The sequence below is a fragment of the Melanerpes formicivorus genome, unplaced genomic scaffold (genome assembly GCF_026170545.1).
Source record: "Melanerpes formicivorus ecotype bairdi unplaced genomic scaffold, bMelFor1.0.p_v2 SCAF_56, whole genome shotgun sequence".
In the NCBI taxonomy this organism is placed as follows: domain Eukaryota; kingdom Metazoa; phylum Chordata; class Aves; order Piciformes; family Picidae; genus Melanerpes; species Melanerpes formicivorus.
The window spans coordinates 3,285,454-3,302,247 of NW_027142408.1; the positions used below are offsets into that span (position 1 = coordinate 3,285,454).

Here is a 16,794-nt window from a genome sequence, read left to right on the forward strand (position 1 = left end):
ATCAAGCTCACAGTTGTGGGCAAGCAACTCCATCATGCACTGCTTGGTTACTACTGAAATAGTGCCTAACTCAAATGAGCTGCCTTTGGGTGGAATTTGTACTGTTACAACAGTCATCTGATTTTAGGTATTCACAAACTTCTGAGGAAGCTTTTACATTTGCCTGGTACAGAAAAGCCTTACACTGGAAGATAAAACCAATCCACTCAACATATGTTCATTCAGAAAACCTCCAAATGCCCGAGGATGCTATAAATATAGGCACAGTGTTTGTCTCTTGAATAGAAACCTCCCCAACACTGCTAGGAACTGTAAATTACTATGCAATTAACTCTGCAACCTCCTATCCTGGGCACAGTGCACCTTGACAACTATAATTTACTCAATCCAATCCCTGCAGCAGTACAAGCAGTAACTTCCATTCAGGCTTGTGTAACGAGAAGTTCAGCACAGTTTGTACAACCAAGGAATTTTCAGAGCATCCCCAAAACTTCCAGTTTTACTCAAAGTCAGTTTGCTTAGACTTTCTTCATTATACCAGCCATATGTTTTTTCCTGTTTCCACTGAAGCTAACACTGAACTGAGGGGAAAAATAGGATCATTTCCAGCACCACCCACTATGGGAAGAAAGAAACAGACTAAGGAGGGCATGAGGAAGCACGAATGACCACAGGCACTAAAATACAGGGTGGAGTGAACAACACTGTGCTTCTGCTGTAGAAGAGAGGAAAATCAAACTGAAGAAAAGGTTCAAAAATAAAAGGGAATGGACTGGAAAAGGGAATTACAGCTTCCTTCCTGGTAACTGAATAAGCTAAACGTACTTGCACACTTGCTATACATGCATGTACTGAAGCCTTTCACTTGTAACTCAGGACAGAACTCTCCCACTTGCTTGAAAATGTCTATAAAGGTCAAGATCAGCTATGCAGAAGATGCACTTCATGAGTGCTGTCATTTTGAGAGAAAATTTCTCAAGCAAACAGAAGAATGGAAATTAGGATAATTTGTAAACAAAACCACAAAAAACCCAACCACCACCACCAAAAGAGCTGAGCTTGCAGCTGAGGCAGAAGCACAAAACAAACCAATAAGGCTGCATGATACAGAAGCAAAGACACAGCATAAGGCATGCCCAAGATCTTTGCAAATCTCATCCTGGTGGCTGCAAGAGTTTCAGATGGCAAAAAACCCCAACAACAATCTCTCTACCTACATTCCTCTCCATTCCCCTATGCTCTTTGGTGCAGTTCTGCTCACCTATTCCCTGGTTTAAACTCTTTCCTTCGTGAGCTTTTGCTTTATGAGCACTCTATTGGCAGTCCCCTACGCTGCTTGGCTGTAGCCCTGTTCAGTGGTTGGCCACTCTGCAACTGGGTCTGAAGATCTTCCACAGACTAAAGTGCAAAATAATGGTCAGAAAACCTGAGAGGCCAAGCTGTGCACATGGCTTTCTGGTGTATATGGGGTTTCTTGCAGACTTTTAAAAAGCACATACAACACTCCTCCCTGTTCCCCTCTTGCTGCATTGTGCTGCTCCCCAGCTCACGTTACAGAAGATGGCTGCAAACTACCTCGGGGATGTTGACTGGTAAACAGAATTCAACTTGCAAGCTGTAACAAGAAAATAATTAAGGAACCTGTGCAAGAATTCTGTAGCAAGATCTAGAGGAGTACCTGTAGTAACAGTGAAAAACATGTCAAGGAAAAAGTCACTTCAGAAAAGCAGAGAGAGGGAGATTAGGGATTTATCTTCACAGTAATGCCAGGAGATTAGTTGAAAAGATAAAAGAATTAGCTTTCAATATGGAGCCACAAGATGATAAGGTATGCATTATATTGGACATGGTAAGGACATGAATGCAGCTGGATAAATGATCTAAAGGTGTTTAAAACAGCTTAGAGTAAAAAAGAGAATAATGTTGTGATAAAGTCTAAACCATGAACAGGGAGGATAATTATTGCATTTGTAACTCTCAGGAGCCACTGAAAGTCTTACTTGGAGAACTACAGGGGAAGAAGGCATAGGAATCTTTGCCTTCAGGTCAAGCTGGGAAGCTTTCATTTAAAACGCCCTCTGCTCTGCCATACAGAGAACCACTCAGTAAAAAGGAACGCTTTTAAATTATTTCATTATTGTGCAGAAGTGTTTTCAGCAGTGTAGAAATTCTTTAACACAGGGCAGCAGGATTGATTTTGCAGCTGTGACAGCTATGGTGCAGCATACCCCACAGAGAGACCTGACAATAGTTCTCCATTTTTCAGATTTTAAAGGCATAAACACTTGTTCTCTAGTGCCAGCTCAGACAGGGGAGACAAGATTCCATTATTGCTCTTGGGAGAAAAAGTGCACTCGTATATTAGAGGTGCACCTGTACCTTGGCAGACAGAATATACAGCAGAAGCATAAATACCAAAGACCACAGAGGTCTGCAATACTAAAATGTAATTTAGTAAGGTTGGTCATGTAGCCTCACAGGAGCAGCATGACAGGAAATCTACCACCAAGACAATCATTTCATTTCAAATCCCTTCTCAGTAGCAACTGTCCAGAAAAAAATTGCCTGCTTGGCTTCAGCACCAAGCTGAAGTTGGATTTAGAAAGATTAAAGGCCAGATGTCTTTGCTTCTATTTTACAGAAACTGTACTTAAAATTGTTCTGATAAGTATAAAGCTGTCCAGGTATACTTGATGAAATATATAACCTGGAACCACAAACACTTGTTGGGCAGCTGCAGACTGTTCCAAAAGAACTCAAAAAAGCAATCTAAATCCATCCCCACCTTTTACACTTGGCCATGCACCTACCATTTGGATGTACATACAAAAGAGCTGTACAGAAAACACCACTGGCTCTGTTCACACATTTCCTTCAGGTTTTCATTAATATCCCATCCCCATGATCTCAAAACTCTCCAGTGAAAAACTTTAGCTTTATATTGGGACTTGCAGAGTGCATTTGTTTTTCCCCAGGCAGAAGGCTGCTCTGGAGCAGAGGATTACCCAAGCTGCTTATATTTGAATTTTCTTTTTAATTTTCATTTTTAAATGGAAGTCCTTACAGGATCTTTTTCCTCAGATCCATCTACCAGCTGCTGCTATCTTGTATAGAAAGTACATTGCGTTCTTCTCTTCTTGGCACTGCCTATTCAAGCATGCTGGCCAAAGTACTGAAAGCAGAGTCAAACATTCCATTCACCTCTTGCCCAGCAGATGCTTTTCTGTCTGTACAGTGGCCTGTGACACAACTGCTGGCAGTAAACAAAGAGGTGAAGGGTTGGTCAAACCTATCCTGAAAGCTCCATAGCTAGACTTTAGGCTGTGTATCTCATACACTCCAGTTCCAGCAGTGGCAAACACCTGCACTGTTATCTGTTATTCACAGCATGCTATAGATATGCTGTATAGGTTGCACTGGACTGTGCCTGACCTAAGCATGACATAAATGGTATGGAGTAAGGGGTGGAGAAGGTGCTGAGTTTGGCTGGGCTACAGCTCATTTTCTGCACAGTACCTAGTTTGGGGCTGTGTTTTGGATTTGTGCTGAGAACAGTGTTGATAACACAGGGACGTTTAGGTTACTGCAAAGCAGACTTTACAGAGTCAAGGCCATGGGTGCTTCTCACAACAACCCCACCAGAGAGCAGGCTGGGGGTGCACCGGAAGCTGAGAGGGGACACAGCTGGGACACCTGAATCCAGCTGACCAAAGGGGTGTTTCATGCCATATGATGTCATGCTCAGCATATAAAGCTGGGGGAAGGAGGAGAAAGGAGAGATCTCTGGAGTGATGGCTTTTGTCTTCCCAAGTAACTGTTACATGTGATGGTGCCCTGCATTCCTGAGCACCTGCCTGCTGATGGAAGTGGTGAAGGAGTTCCTTGTTTTGCTTTGCTTGCACCCCTGGCTTCTGCTCTACCTTGGCTGCTGCACTGAGGAAGCCTGACTTACTAGAAAAGAACACAGCAACCTAGGAGCAATGTCTGCTGCTTTATAGCCCATACTCTCCCAGCATCTCATCAGGTTTTCAGTTTCCTGAGTTCTAAAAGTCTTTTTTCCCCTTGTATTAAGGAAACTGTGCAGTGAAGTGTACAGTGGTTTCAGTTACTGCTTCAATCTAATCAGGTGAAATGCATAACTCCTGGATTTATATTATTTGATAGTAGCAGTGACCAAAATTACATTTCAATAAATTTCATTTCACAAAAACTTCACAGTGGAAGGAAAATATCAATTCAACTTAAACCAACTTTTCTCTTAGTTCAATGTTTGTATGGAAAAATAATTAAGCAGTCCACTTAGAAAGGCATAATCTGTTCAGGAGCATGCAGGTATCAGTTTTATCTTATGAGAATTTTTCCATGTTCCAGTTGCTTCATTCCTTATTACATGCTGCAAAAGGCAGTAATAATTTTTATAGCCAAATATCTCTTCATAAGATACCAGGTGGCTTTCAATATTTACTATTTAAGTCATGCATGAAATTTAAACATTACAAAAAATGACTTACCCGTTGACACTCCTGAAATATGCACATTTTCAGCATGTTCTGCAAGAGCACCATTTCCTAAAATTAAACATAATGAATAAGCTAATTTCCAAGATAAAATTTGTAAAAATTTCTCCAGATACCCTTTCACAGAACAGAAAGAAAAACAACAAAGTTGCTTTAATTAAAAGCATTACAAATCCTATGTTCATTTTATGATAGAACTTAGAGGAGAAGTTACTCTACAATAAAAATAAACCCCAGGCATTATTAGTGTTCCAGGAGCAGTTCAACATACTGGGAAGCTAAGGAATGAGGGGCTGGTGGTAGCAAGGAGTTTTGAGGAACTTCAGGCATCAGGAGGAGACTTGACAGGGTGCTTGGTTACATGGGTTAGTTGATTAGGTGGTGTTGGGTGATAGGTTGGACGCGATGATCTTGAAGGTCTCTTCCAACCTGGTCTATTCTATTCTATTCTATATGGCAGACTTGGCATAAAAGGCCATTTTCTTTTCAAGAAAGCTTCATTTCCATGTGCCTTCCCCACCTCCTCTGGCAGCAAACAAAATCTGTAAGTAAATGCTATGCAAATAAAGACATCCATGAAAAGGCATCCATCTATTTCATAATGAATTGCAGCCCACAGCCTTTATCCACGAAGATGTTCCAAGATAGAGCCAGGAACTAGCTACCTTCAAAAGCAGAGATGAACAACCAGACCCATGTGGCCATCAAGAGTTAGAAACAAACCCAATTATTCCTCTGAAGAAGCCTGCTGAAGCAAATGCTTGCAGCTGAGTGGTAGCCCTGTGACTTGATGGGACAGGTCAAATTGTATTTGTGAACACTCTTCCCACCAACACCTCTCATTCTCCTCTCCTTTATTCAACATCTTTTCTTGTAACCCTTACAAGAAATGCTTTGTACAGGCACCTTGGGACCAGAGAGCTACTCTCATAAATAAGCTGCTTTGAACGCAGAGTGCATCTAAAATGTAAACTACATCTCGAAGCAAGTCTTGAAACCACAGCGCTTCACCACTCTTAGCTCTGTAATGCTGAAGATTTGCCATGCTACACAGGCTTTCAAACATGCAAAATCAGTTGCTCCACCAGCACTGCAAGTTAAGTGTGATACATTTGGTGACAGGAACCTTAAACACATGGGGAAAACTCCCATCCCTTTTTATACTGAGCGTAAAGACTAAGAGTCAGCCTAGAACATATACACCTGAGCAAGCATCCCAAGGCTCCTCTGTTGCAGTGGATACAACTGAAGTGCTTCAGAAACAGCTCCTAGGGCTGCCACCACATGCACAAAGATACAGTATTTTCTTTCACAGAATCACAGATGTTAGGGGTTGGAAGGGACCTTGAAAGATCAGCTAGTCCAGCCCCCGTGCCACAGCAGGATCACCTAGGGTAGGTCACACAGCAGTGCATCCAGGTCGATTTTGAATGTGTCCAGAAAAGGAGAGTCCACAACCTCCCTGGGCAGCCTGCTCCAGGGCTCTGGCACCCTCACAGGGAAGTTTTTCCTTATGGTCACATGGCATCTCCTCTGCTCTGGCTTGCATCATCACTCCTTGTCCTATCACTGGACATCACTGAACAGAGGCTGTTTCCATCCTCCCAACACTCACCCTTCACATCTCTACAAGCATCTCTCAGGCTCCTCTCCTCCAAGCTCTTTAGCTTAGACCCAACTCCCTCAGCCTTTCCTCATAGGGAAGATGATCCACTCTCTTCACCGTCCTTGTGGCTCTGCACTAGACTCTTTCAAGCAGGTTCCCTGTCCTTGAACTGAGGGGCCCAGAAGTGGACACAAACAAACTTGAGGGTCAGAATGTGTAGAAAAATTGCAAGTGGACTTTTCCTTTAAAAAATAAACCAAAGTTCCTGGACTCTACAAGCCCTCCCATCTTCAATATACTCCTTTTGCTGCACACATTTACACAGCAGCTTGCTTTACCTCCTTTGAGAAACACCCAACAGTTCTACACTGTAACAACTGCCCCTGAGGCTCAAAAGTTAAAGACCCCCACCATTTAAACCCCCCTATCAGCTAGCAACTATTTTCCAATTAACCTATTTTAAAAAGCAAAAGGTAACAGTAAGTTTTCAACAGCTACTCTCCAAATCCATCCTGCATACAGGTGTGTCTGCAGCTCTCTTTCATGGCTGCAGGAACAGTTCTAAGCTTACAAAATAAACACCACCTTTGCTGCACAGTGATTTTACCTGTAACATATAACCACAGAAGCACATGTCCAATTGTCTTGCTTTTCATTATTTCCATCAACTCATTTCAAGACCTCTTGTTTTCAGCTAAAAATAGCTTACTTGTATTTCATCTTTCAAACTGCAGTAAGGATTATCCAGCAGGTTTGTAGTTCCAAAAGGGGGTTATTAGCACACACAGCTACATCTGTAGTTATTACTGAACGCTGACAGTGAACAACATGACAACAAAGAAGGAATTCACAAACATTTTGAAATAGAAAAAACTCCAACGTAATTAATGTTGAAGACACTCCACTGATGCCCTCAGAATCTGAATTACAGACAAGCTGCCTATACATAAAGATCAGGAAAACCCACCCAGAATTTTAATGGTGTCAGTTCTGCTAATGACACAATAGTGAAAGATGAAGAGACTGACATAACATTGAAGAGATGGAAGGAAAAGCAATGTGTATGTAAGGAATTGCAAGAAGCTATCCACCAGTATTAAGGAGAAGCATACTAAACTGGGAGCACATCTCACAATTCCTTGACTTAATGGGTTAAATTGGGAAGAAAAATCAGCATCCAAAACTGGAACCCTTAAGTGTTTTCCATCTCCATATGCTTTATGATGTGACAATCCATCTCTTGACATAAAGTGAGGTCAGATTTATTGTCAAAGATCACTAAGAATCACTAATGTGTGATGAGCAAGCCCCAGCTCAGATCCAGGTATTATAGTATCAAAATAAGGTGTTTTTAATAAAAAATAATGTCCTTCCCAATAATCCTCCAATACATTAAAGATGAACCTTAGAAACCTCCCAGATTATTACCTCCCCTTTTTTCAGTGAGAATGTCAGTGTGTTCAGCTGCCATTTAAGCATTGCTAACTGCTGACACCTTTCTGAATTTTTAGGCAAGGATCCTCCTAGGATCTCCACAGCTATGTCACATGCTTCCATGCAAACTGAGCCCACTGGAATATCAACAGCTAACAGATCAGTAATTTCCATTAAGATATGGCAACATAATTACCTTGGAAATTCCTGCCAGTCTATCAACTTAATACAGCAGAGTCTAGAAAAGAATTCTTAGGTCAGCAGTAAGCTTTCCTATTTCTTGATGTTTCAAAGAAACATTTATTATTCATTACAGTTTGAACTGAAGTCTTAAACTGCAGCAGGCGCCACCTAACAAAACTTGACACAAAGTTTGCTCCCATCAGTTACAGGAGCTGCTCAAGCACATGTAACAACAGCACAGCACTGGGCAGACACACTGAGAAGGGAAGATCCTGCAGGAATCCATTCTGCCTGGGAGACACCAAGCTTGTCTTTCAAAACCTGGCATCTTCCATCACTTTCTTTTTGCTGATTTCTTAATTAAAACACCACCACCACCCCCCAGCAAAACCAAACAAAACCCTCTGCCAAGCCCAAAAAACCACACACACAAAAAAACCCCCAAACAAAGCAAACCCCTGCCCCTTGTATGACCAGGTCTATACCCACCTCCTTCACGGTCTTCTATAAATTTTTAACACAAATGGACCAGCTATTTTAAGGAGTATTAACCAGAAGTGTAAGCCAGCTTTAGTCCTGCAGCTTAATGCACAGTCAGCAATTGTGCTTCAGTTACACAATTCAAATGGACAAAGTAAATAATCAAACAACCAACCCACAGACAAGCAAACACCACCCACCCACCCCACCCCCATATAAATGAACAACAAAACCAACAGAAAACCACAAACCAAAACCTACCCCAAACAAGTGGAATCCTTGCTAAAGAGGATATAAGACACATTAAGCTACTGGTAACCTACAGGATAACCAAAAGTATGGGAAAGACCTGAAATGGCTTTCTCTTTCAGTGCATATCGATGTGCTGCCACCTCTGCTGGTATCTCTCTACAGATTCCTTGACTGCAGTAAAAGCAATAGTTAACTAATTGGCTGATTTTTATTAATGACTCTACAGGGTGTGCTTACAGGCTGGAACAATCTCCAGGTTCTAAAATCCATTTCTATTGTGAATAACTTTTATATATGTTCAAAGCATAATTATGGTCACAGTTGGTTACCGATTCTGACAGTCAATATAAACCTTTATTTGCACAGTGCAAAGCCAGTCCCTTTGACCTCTGCCCAATTTTTCTATCCCATTCAAATCCTCTGGGTTGAGATACTGTCTCGTCTTAGAAGCAGGCAGAAACAGACAAGTAGTACCACAAACACTTGAATTAATTCCTTTTGATTTGTGTCTCACAGCTGTCTGAGCACAGAATCAGGCAAGACAACACTAGGCTTGCCTTCAGGTTTTCCAGCATTTGGGGCATTTCACCCCTATCAGTCTATATGAAACTACATAAACCCCACCCATCCTATCAGGAAAAACCCAACACCCTTAAAACATCACTTCCCAACATCCTGGTCCAAGAGCCACAAGCCCTATAATCCTATAGGGAATCTGGAGAGGAGAACAAAACTACAGAGAAGATAAAATCCATAGCCTTAGAAAGTAGTTCACTAACATCTTCACATAGGAAAATAAACACAGGCCAGGGGAAGAGAGCTGGCAGCAAGGAAAGCACCACAGCAGCAAACACTTCAAACTGCAAAGCAGGGAAGTGAGGAAAAACCAATGCTTTCACACTGGAAAAACAAGGCATGTTGGGAGGAAACAGCTGCTCAGTTCTGTATGTTAAAAGACCCAGGAAATAGCAGTGATGTTCAGACCAATGTGGAGGTTAACCAAAACACACCAGCCATCACTTCAGGTGTTACTCCTGCTATAGCCCTCCTTCCCCATAACCTACCCAGCACAGCTTGCTCTCAAAATGGGATCAGACTCAAAGGATTAGCTGTGCATAACTACAGAGAACAAAATCCAGCCCACAGTCCTGAAATGAGCTCCTCCTGCAAGTTTTACTCCAATTCATGCAGTTTTCTAAACACAGAGAGACACCTCCCAGCCCCCCAGCACCTGAGTGTCCCTCAGGCTAAACATTCAGATTTATCAAGATGAAGCTTCTGCATTCCAAATGCATGAACTTGAAGGCTTCTGAAAAAGAACAAGTTTATCTACAGAGGTTTATCTAAATACTGATATAGTCACGACAGAAAATCATGAATCTCAATGAAAGCCCCATTTTAACTTCATTTTGGCTAAAACTAGTAACACAAACACACAGTGAAGTGACAAACACTGTAACAGTGCACCTAACAAACTTGGTACCTGGAGCTTTGTCTGCCATGAGTGCAAAACTGAACTTCAGAACTGTTCACTTTGGAAGACTATCATCTCCCTGGGGACTCAGGTTAAACACAGAGTGTGTTTTAGAGATATTGACTGGTGAAATGAAAACTGAAAAGAAAAATCCATACTGGCAAACACCACCCCTCAGGTGCTTTTCCTGTTAGACCAAGAAGTCACTGTGCACAAAAGAAATCATGTCCATTTATCTTCACTGTGATTAGCTTCAACAGACAAATTAACCTCCCCTATAAACAGAGTTGTATCAGCTGAGGAACTGCTTTAACTGAATGGCCACAGAGAGAGGCTTCTCTAACCTACCTTGAGCTAAAAGGTAGCGTGGTGCATTGGGGCTGCTACCTAAGCAGACTGCACAGGATACTCCTCTTGACCTGCAATTATCAGATCAACACTTCCTGTACACAACTGCATTTCCCAACACCCTTTATCACAGTACCTGTTCAACTTGCTTTACTTCAATGTACTTCATGACCAAACTTCCTTTCTTCAACCCACTCCCAAAACTTCTGTCCACTCTGTACCTTCCCAGTAGGCTTGACTTGTTTACGCTGCCTCTTGCCAAGATTACCTTGCAGTAATCTGCATCAAGTTTTGCTCCAGAATGCTGAAGCGTGGGTGACTTCACCCAAATAAGAATCTAACTATACACTTGCATGAATAAAAATGCTGCTGTCTTATGCACAACCCCACTAAAAAGCCACTTAGCAGTAGTTGTCTGATGTCTAGTCCAAAAATAGCAATATCCTTCTTGATGCAGATATGGGAACTGGAAACCTCCCTGATGTCTCTGTAAGCTTCCTGTATGCTTCTGGGAAATGCCCCCTCTGGCTAGCACATTTCCTGATAGTCCTAGCCAGAAACCATCAGACCACCCCACTGCCTCTTCTGCAAACATCCAAGCACAGCTGTGCTGAAATAAGCTCCAGCTGAAGACCCCACATGTCAGGCTGAACCACAGTCATGCTCATCTGCTGAGTCAGTGGAAGAAAACTGCATGGGCTAACTGCTCGCCCATCATACCTATGATTAATCTAAGGTTAAGATGTTACAGCTCTGAGCAGGGCATGCAAGACACCAACAGAAAAACTAGTACTATCCTCCTCCACAAGACAGACTAGACTAGACCAGAGCAGATTGGAAAAGACCTTCAAGATTATCAAGTCCAACCTATCACCCAACACCATCTAATCAACTCAACCATGGCACCAAGTGCCTCATCCAGTCTCTTCTGAAACACCTCCAGTGATGAAGACTCCACCACCTCCCTGGGCAACACATTCCAATGTGTCTGTGAAGAATTTCTTCCTAGATTCAGCCTAAACCTCCCCTGGCACAGCTTGAGACTGTGTCCTCTTGTTCTGCTGCTGGTTGCCTGGGAGAAGAGACCAACCCCCACCTGGCTACAACCTCCCTTCAGGGAGTTGTAGAGAGCAGTAAGGTCTCCCCTGAGCCTCTTCTTCTCCAGGCTAAGCAACCCCAGCTCCCTCAGCCTCTCCTCACAGGGCTGTGCTCCAAATCCCTCCCCAGCTTTGTTGCCCTTCGAAGGTCCTTTTCTACTCAAACCACTTATGACAACAACATCTGTTTGACAGGTAACCCAAAGTACTCTATTCCCATGTAGCTCAGATGCAGTCAGTGAGCCACAAAAATTAAGATCCTCCCTCAGTCTTCTGGCTCATTGTTTATAACCTCCTCAGCTCTTCAACACTTGCTCCTGCTACTTGCTAAACTAGTGTACAGTTAGCATTAAATGCATTAGCTACTCCCACACTCTCCTGTGCTGCAGGAGCAGTAACCAGTAAATTGAGACTACACAACTGAGAAAGAGACCTCTTTTTATAACCTCAAATGAGCATCGAAAGCACGAGCAGTAAGCGTATGAGAGAGACTAGACTTGGGGGTTTAGTTCATCCTTTATCAGCTAGAAATGTCTCTGAGAATATGGTTTCCCCTCTACTTTCTCCTCTATGTGCAAAATATGTCCCCTAGCACTGCCACACTGTATTACAGTCAGAAGACAGGAACTGAGCTATATGCACAACATTGCAAGGGACAAGGAACTGAAAGTGGTGCAAGAAGAAGAAACACGCAGAAGTCGTCTAAGCATTTGAAACTTCTCCTCCCAGAAGAGTTCAGCAAGTAAACAGCCTTACTGCTCCAAGGAATGCTTCAAATGAAGGTGTGGCAGAGCTCAGAGTCCACAGAAGCCAAGCAGCATCTGTGTGTTCTCTGCACTCAGCAGCAAGGACAGCAGTTGCTACTCGCAGATTTCTACAGAAATCAGACAGCTTTTACAGCTCACACCATTTCATTATTTCCTGCTTTCTGATGGCTTAGATTGCCACAGCATCCTTTTGATTGGAGATATGCATGAAATCAAATGAAGCTGTCTGTGCACCAGTATGTGTTTGGATTAACTACTCAAGCTCCACAGCAAGCTCCTGTTTTCCTGCCTTCATTTTTCATACTGCACTGCAATTGCACTTTGACCATACCTTTTTCCCAATTGCCACCTCCCTGCCAAAGGAAAACACATGCTTTTGCATAATTTATATGTTCCATGGCAAAAGGTGACTAACCAGCACCATGAGAAGTGACAGGATCTCTCATTTAGCTGAAAAATCTTTGCTAAGAGCTATTGGCAAGTTTTTTATTCCTAACTGTCAATCACCAGTTTGGTATCAACCTCTTCAGTGCAGGTTTTCCCCACATTTCCTTAGGGTTAAGTATTGGAGGCAGGAATTTCAGGTGGTCATTTCCAAACAGCATTAAGCTGTGCAGCAAGATACAAATTATCCTTCAGGTAGGGAAAGGCTTAACTAACCATTTCTTTTAATAACAAATGACACAGGCAGCAGAGAGAAACATTGAGGGAAAGCCTCACTGCTGGGCAGGCATCGCTCACAATTCTCTACTGAAAGCAAGCTGAGCAATAGAGTGGCAAGATTTATTCCAAATCCCTGCAACAGAAGAACATCTGCTCCAAAGAAGATACAGAAAATATATCTGAAATGTCACAGGGTGCAAGTGAATGTTCACATTAAATGAGCAAGTGTTGTATACTTGAACACCACAATGGCATCATTAATTCTTTTAATTAAGGAGAGAATAAAGCTGACTAACAGATGAAACTATACTGAAATAGTGGTTTATTTAATTGTGTTTATGATACAAAGGCAGGAAACAACACATAAAATTTCACTGTAAGAACAGATAAAGCACAGGATTTGTTTACATTCCTCCATGCTGTTATTTTCTGTAGTAATGTTTTTACTTCAGACCAACTGTGATGGAGTTTTACTTAGGGAAAAAAAGACAAGAGCGAGAGAAACAATTCTGCCAGGAAATTGGTTTAAGCAGGTTTCAGACTTTCCAGGTTCACAATAACCAGTGGATATGGTGCTGATGAAAGTCTGCATTGTACCCTTAAAACCTCTGCAACATTGCAATTTTGTCTCACCCTCTCATTCTGCCCTTTCCTCCTCACAGAGGGGCTGCCCCAACAAGTGCTTATTCATCACTTGGTCACAGCCACAGCATTCTCAAATCTCCACCAGACAGACCTGAAACCCAAAGTCAATCAGTAACTTGAATGAACAGCACACACCTAGATTCCTATAGTCTTAGTTACACCAACTTTAAAATCTCTCTACTGCTTTAGCACTGTAACATGATTCCCCTCACCCAAACCCAGTGGCTACTGAACAGGGACTCTAAAAATCAAAGTTCACTACCTAGTGAATGCTTTGAATTAGCTTCTCTACCAAAACATGATGTATCCTCTATTCCTGATTAATCCCATGGTGTCAGCTTGAGGTTTGTCTACAGTAGTGCTTTATTTCAGACAAGGACCATGCTTCTCAATCTCCTGATCATCTTTGGTTCCCATTATACGGTGGCCTTAGCACCACCAAACTGGATTCCTTTTAGATGACACGTGCCTAGTGGTGCCACACTGACACCAGCCCTCTGGGCCACACTTCAGCTAGTCCAAGGAAAACCCTTCAGAAATGTACACAGCACAAACAACAGATCTTCAGCATAATGTGTTTTGCTCCAGACCTGCTCCTGCCAGGCTGTGGAATGTGCCAATGCAGAGACCTGAGCTACCAAACACCCCAGGTGTGCCCTCTGTTCATCACAGCTCCAGTGCTGTCAGGGAGGCTCTACCTCAACTTCAGGCAGAAGCTACAGAGTCTCTGCAGTCTTTTAGTATGGGTGACTCAAGTTGTCCTGGTGGATTCATTAATCACTGCATAAATTATTCCCTAATAAACACCAATCTTGAATGCTGTTTTAACAACACCTTTATACTAGTCCATACAAACCATAATGATAGCTTAGCATAATGCAGATTTCACATAGGTGCTGCCAGGACAGCTGATGCCAGACTACTCAAACCCAGTCCCCAGCAGCACTGGGAGACATTATGCAAGTATTTGGACAACGTTGCAGGGTACAGCTGAACTCTCACTTCCCTGCTCTATAGGTGTGGCTCTCTCAAGTCACTCTTCCTTCTCATTTCTACGGAAAGTGACAGCTCTCCCTTCCAGCCAATCAACCACACAAAGCAGCCAGCAGTTCCGTACTTGACCATTTAATACAGCACAGAGCCTCCTCCTGGGGGTACCTGCAAGAGAGTCTCACAAGAGAGAGAACAGGAAACACTTTGAAAGAGATCTTTGCACAGCAAACCAGCAGAATAACCCAAGGCTCCTTTGTCCTAGGCTGCAAAAGACAAGCTGGACTAATAACTACAGAGACTGATCAAATGCTGCAGGTGGAAAAGAAATCCCCAGCATGTGAACATGTGTAAACCCCACGAGGCAGTTTTCAGTGGAGTCTCTTGTCATGAAAATACAACATTTTAAACTAATAACTCAATGCAAAAGAAGCCTTTTTGTGTAACAGTTTCAGTTGCAGTTTCAGGGAGGGGGGGAATAAAGGGGAAAAAAAGTTCAGGTTTGAGAAGGTGGGGGCAGAAAAGAGTATTACTCTTTTTTCAGTTCTCACTCTAAAATTCCACAAACTATTTATAGTCAGCTCTAATATACTTGGCAACAGGCAGTGGAAAGTGGAAATCTAGCAGAGACACTGGCTCAGCTTCAAGACAATTCCTGATTTTAAGCACATAAGTAATTCTATTCATGCCAAAGCCTCTGCTTCTGCCCAGCCAGGTATGAAGGAAATGACTTGCCTGGCCACTGCAAGTTGTACATGCCCTCTGGGGTTAATCTGCTGCAGCATTCTGGGTTAGATAGAGGGCAGAAAAAACCAAACAGATTACTAAAAACAATTCAACAGTTCAAACAGCAAATTACAGCTACATTTGAAGTATCTTAAAAAAAGAAAGAAGGAAAGGAAAAAGCAACCCAACCAAGCAAAGATAAGGAGACCAGAAGAAAGGGGAGGAGAGCAGAAATGTGTAGGGAGTGGCAAGGGCAGGGAAGCAAGAGACTCCACTGCCTACCCAACACTAAATGAGCTATGCAATGAGCAACCTCCTTTATAAGGCTTAGATGCCTATTCCTGCCTGAGCAGACCCTATGATGACATGAATGTAATTTCTCCTCACACCTGAAAACATGACATTGCCATACTGCCTACAAACACCGACAAAGCTGAAGTTCCTTGATATTTCAACAGCTGTGTTGAAAATAACAACCCTCAGTGATGCTAACAAAGGGCTGATCAGGGCCTCTGGAGGTGCCTGACTGCAGCTAACTATTATCTTCTGAAACTCCATTTCAGCTACTGAAAGTACTTCACATTTTAGAAGTGCCAGACTAGGGGAAAATTTTGATGTGTGGGCTGCACAGAGAGGGAAGAACACTTCAGGTTTGATTCATGATCTTCACATGCTTTGTGCTTTTATCTACTGCTTTCTTTAAAATACTGTGGCAGGGAAAAAAAAGAAGTTTTGGTTTTGCTCCATGCAGGTTTAGACAGACTTTTCATCTTAACTCCTTGGAACCACAGAACAAATGGCAGTAAGCAATGCCTACCTACAGCTGCTGTATCGTATTTTAAACACACACACACAAAAAGACCAACAAATAAACGAGAACCAAAACATCCACACTCAACCTGAAGACTCTGGGCCTCCATCTGAAGTTGCACAGTAAAAGCAGGGCTTCAAGTCATGCTTTTAAGATGTTATATTGCTGCTTATCCTGTTTTCACAGAATGATTTCATTCTATTCTGCCTTCAGAAAGTGCTAACAGAAGAAATTAAATCATTATTCTTAAGCTACTAAATAACTGCAGCCATCATAAACCTTCTATCAGCTTGCAGAAAGAAAAAGATCTGCAATTACCCCAGGAAAGTACCTACCAGGAACCATCAACACAGCCAAGCTTCTAGTTCCAGAGAAAAGCCATGACTCAGCCCCACAATTAGTACTTTTTATTCCCTCCCAAAAAAAGACTTAGGTAGAGTAGGAGTACTTGACAGTGGGGGATGGAAGAAAGTCAGGAGGGGTTTTGAGAAGAATGAAGACACTGCTCCACTGCTGCTCCCCAGAGAGGTTGGGGACTCTCCTCTGGAGGCTTTCAAGACCCAGCTGGATGCATTCCAGTATGACCTGCACTAGATTCTATGCTCCTGCTCTGGCAGGAAGGTTAAACTATCTCTGGAGGTCCCTTCCAACCCCTAACAACCTGTGAACCTGTGATTCTCCTTTCCCTACACCTACCCTAGCTGCCTTTTTGTCCCTCATGTACCTGAAGACATTATTTTTATTCCCCTTTATGTCCCTAGTCAAGTTCAATTCTCTTTGTGCTTTTGCTTTCCTACACTG

General features: G+C 42.5%; 1 protein-coding gene across 2 annotated transcripts in view; it reads right to left on the reverse strand.

Moving 5' to 3' along the window:
- Positions 1-16,794, reverse strand: part of LRP12 (LDL receptor related protein 12) — a 44,846-nt gene that overhangs the window by 10,917 nt on the left and 17,135 nt on the right. The window contains exon 2 of one of the 2 annotated variants that reach the window (XM_068161269.1): positions 4,512-4,568. The exons of the other annotated variant lie outside the window; for it this stretch is intronic. Within the exon in view, the coding sequence (XP_068017370.1) occupies positions 4,512-4,568 (57 nt within the window). The remainder of the gene's footprint in view (positions 1-4,511; positions 4,569-16,794) is intronic. 2 annotated transcript variants of the gene reach the window in all.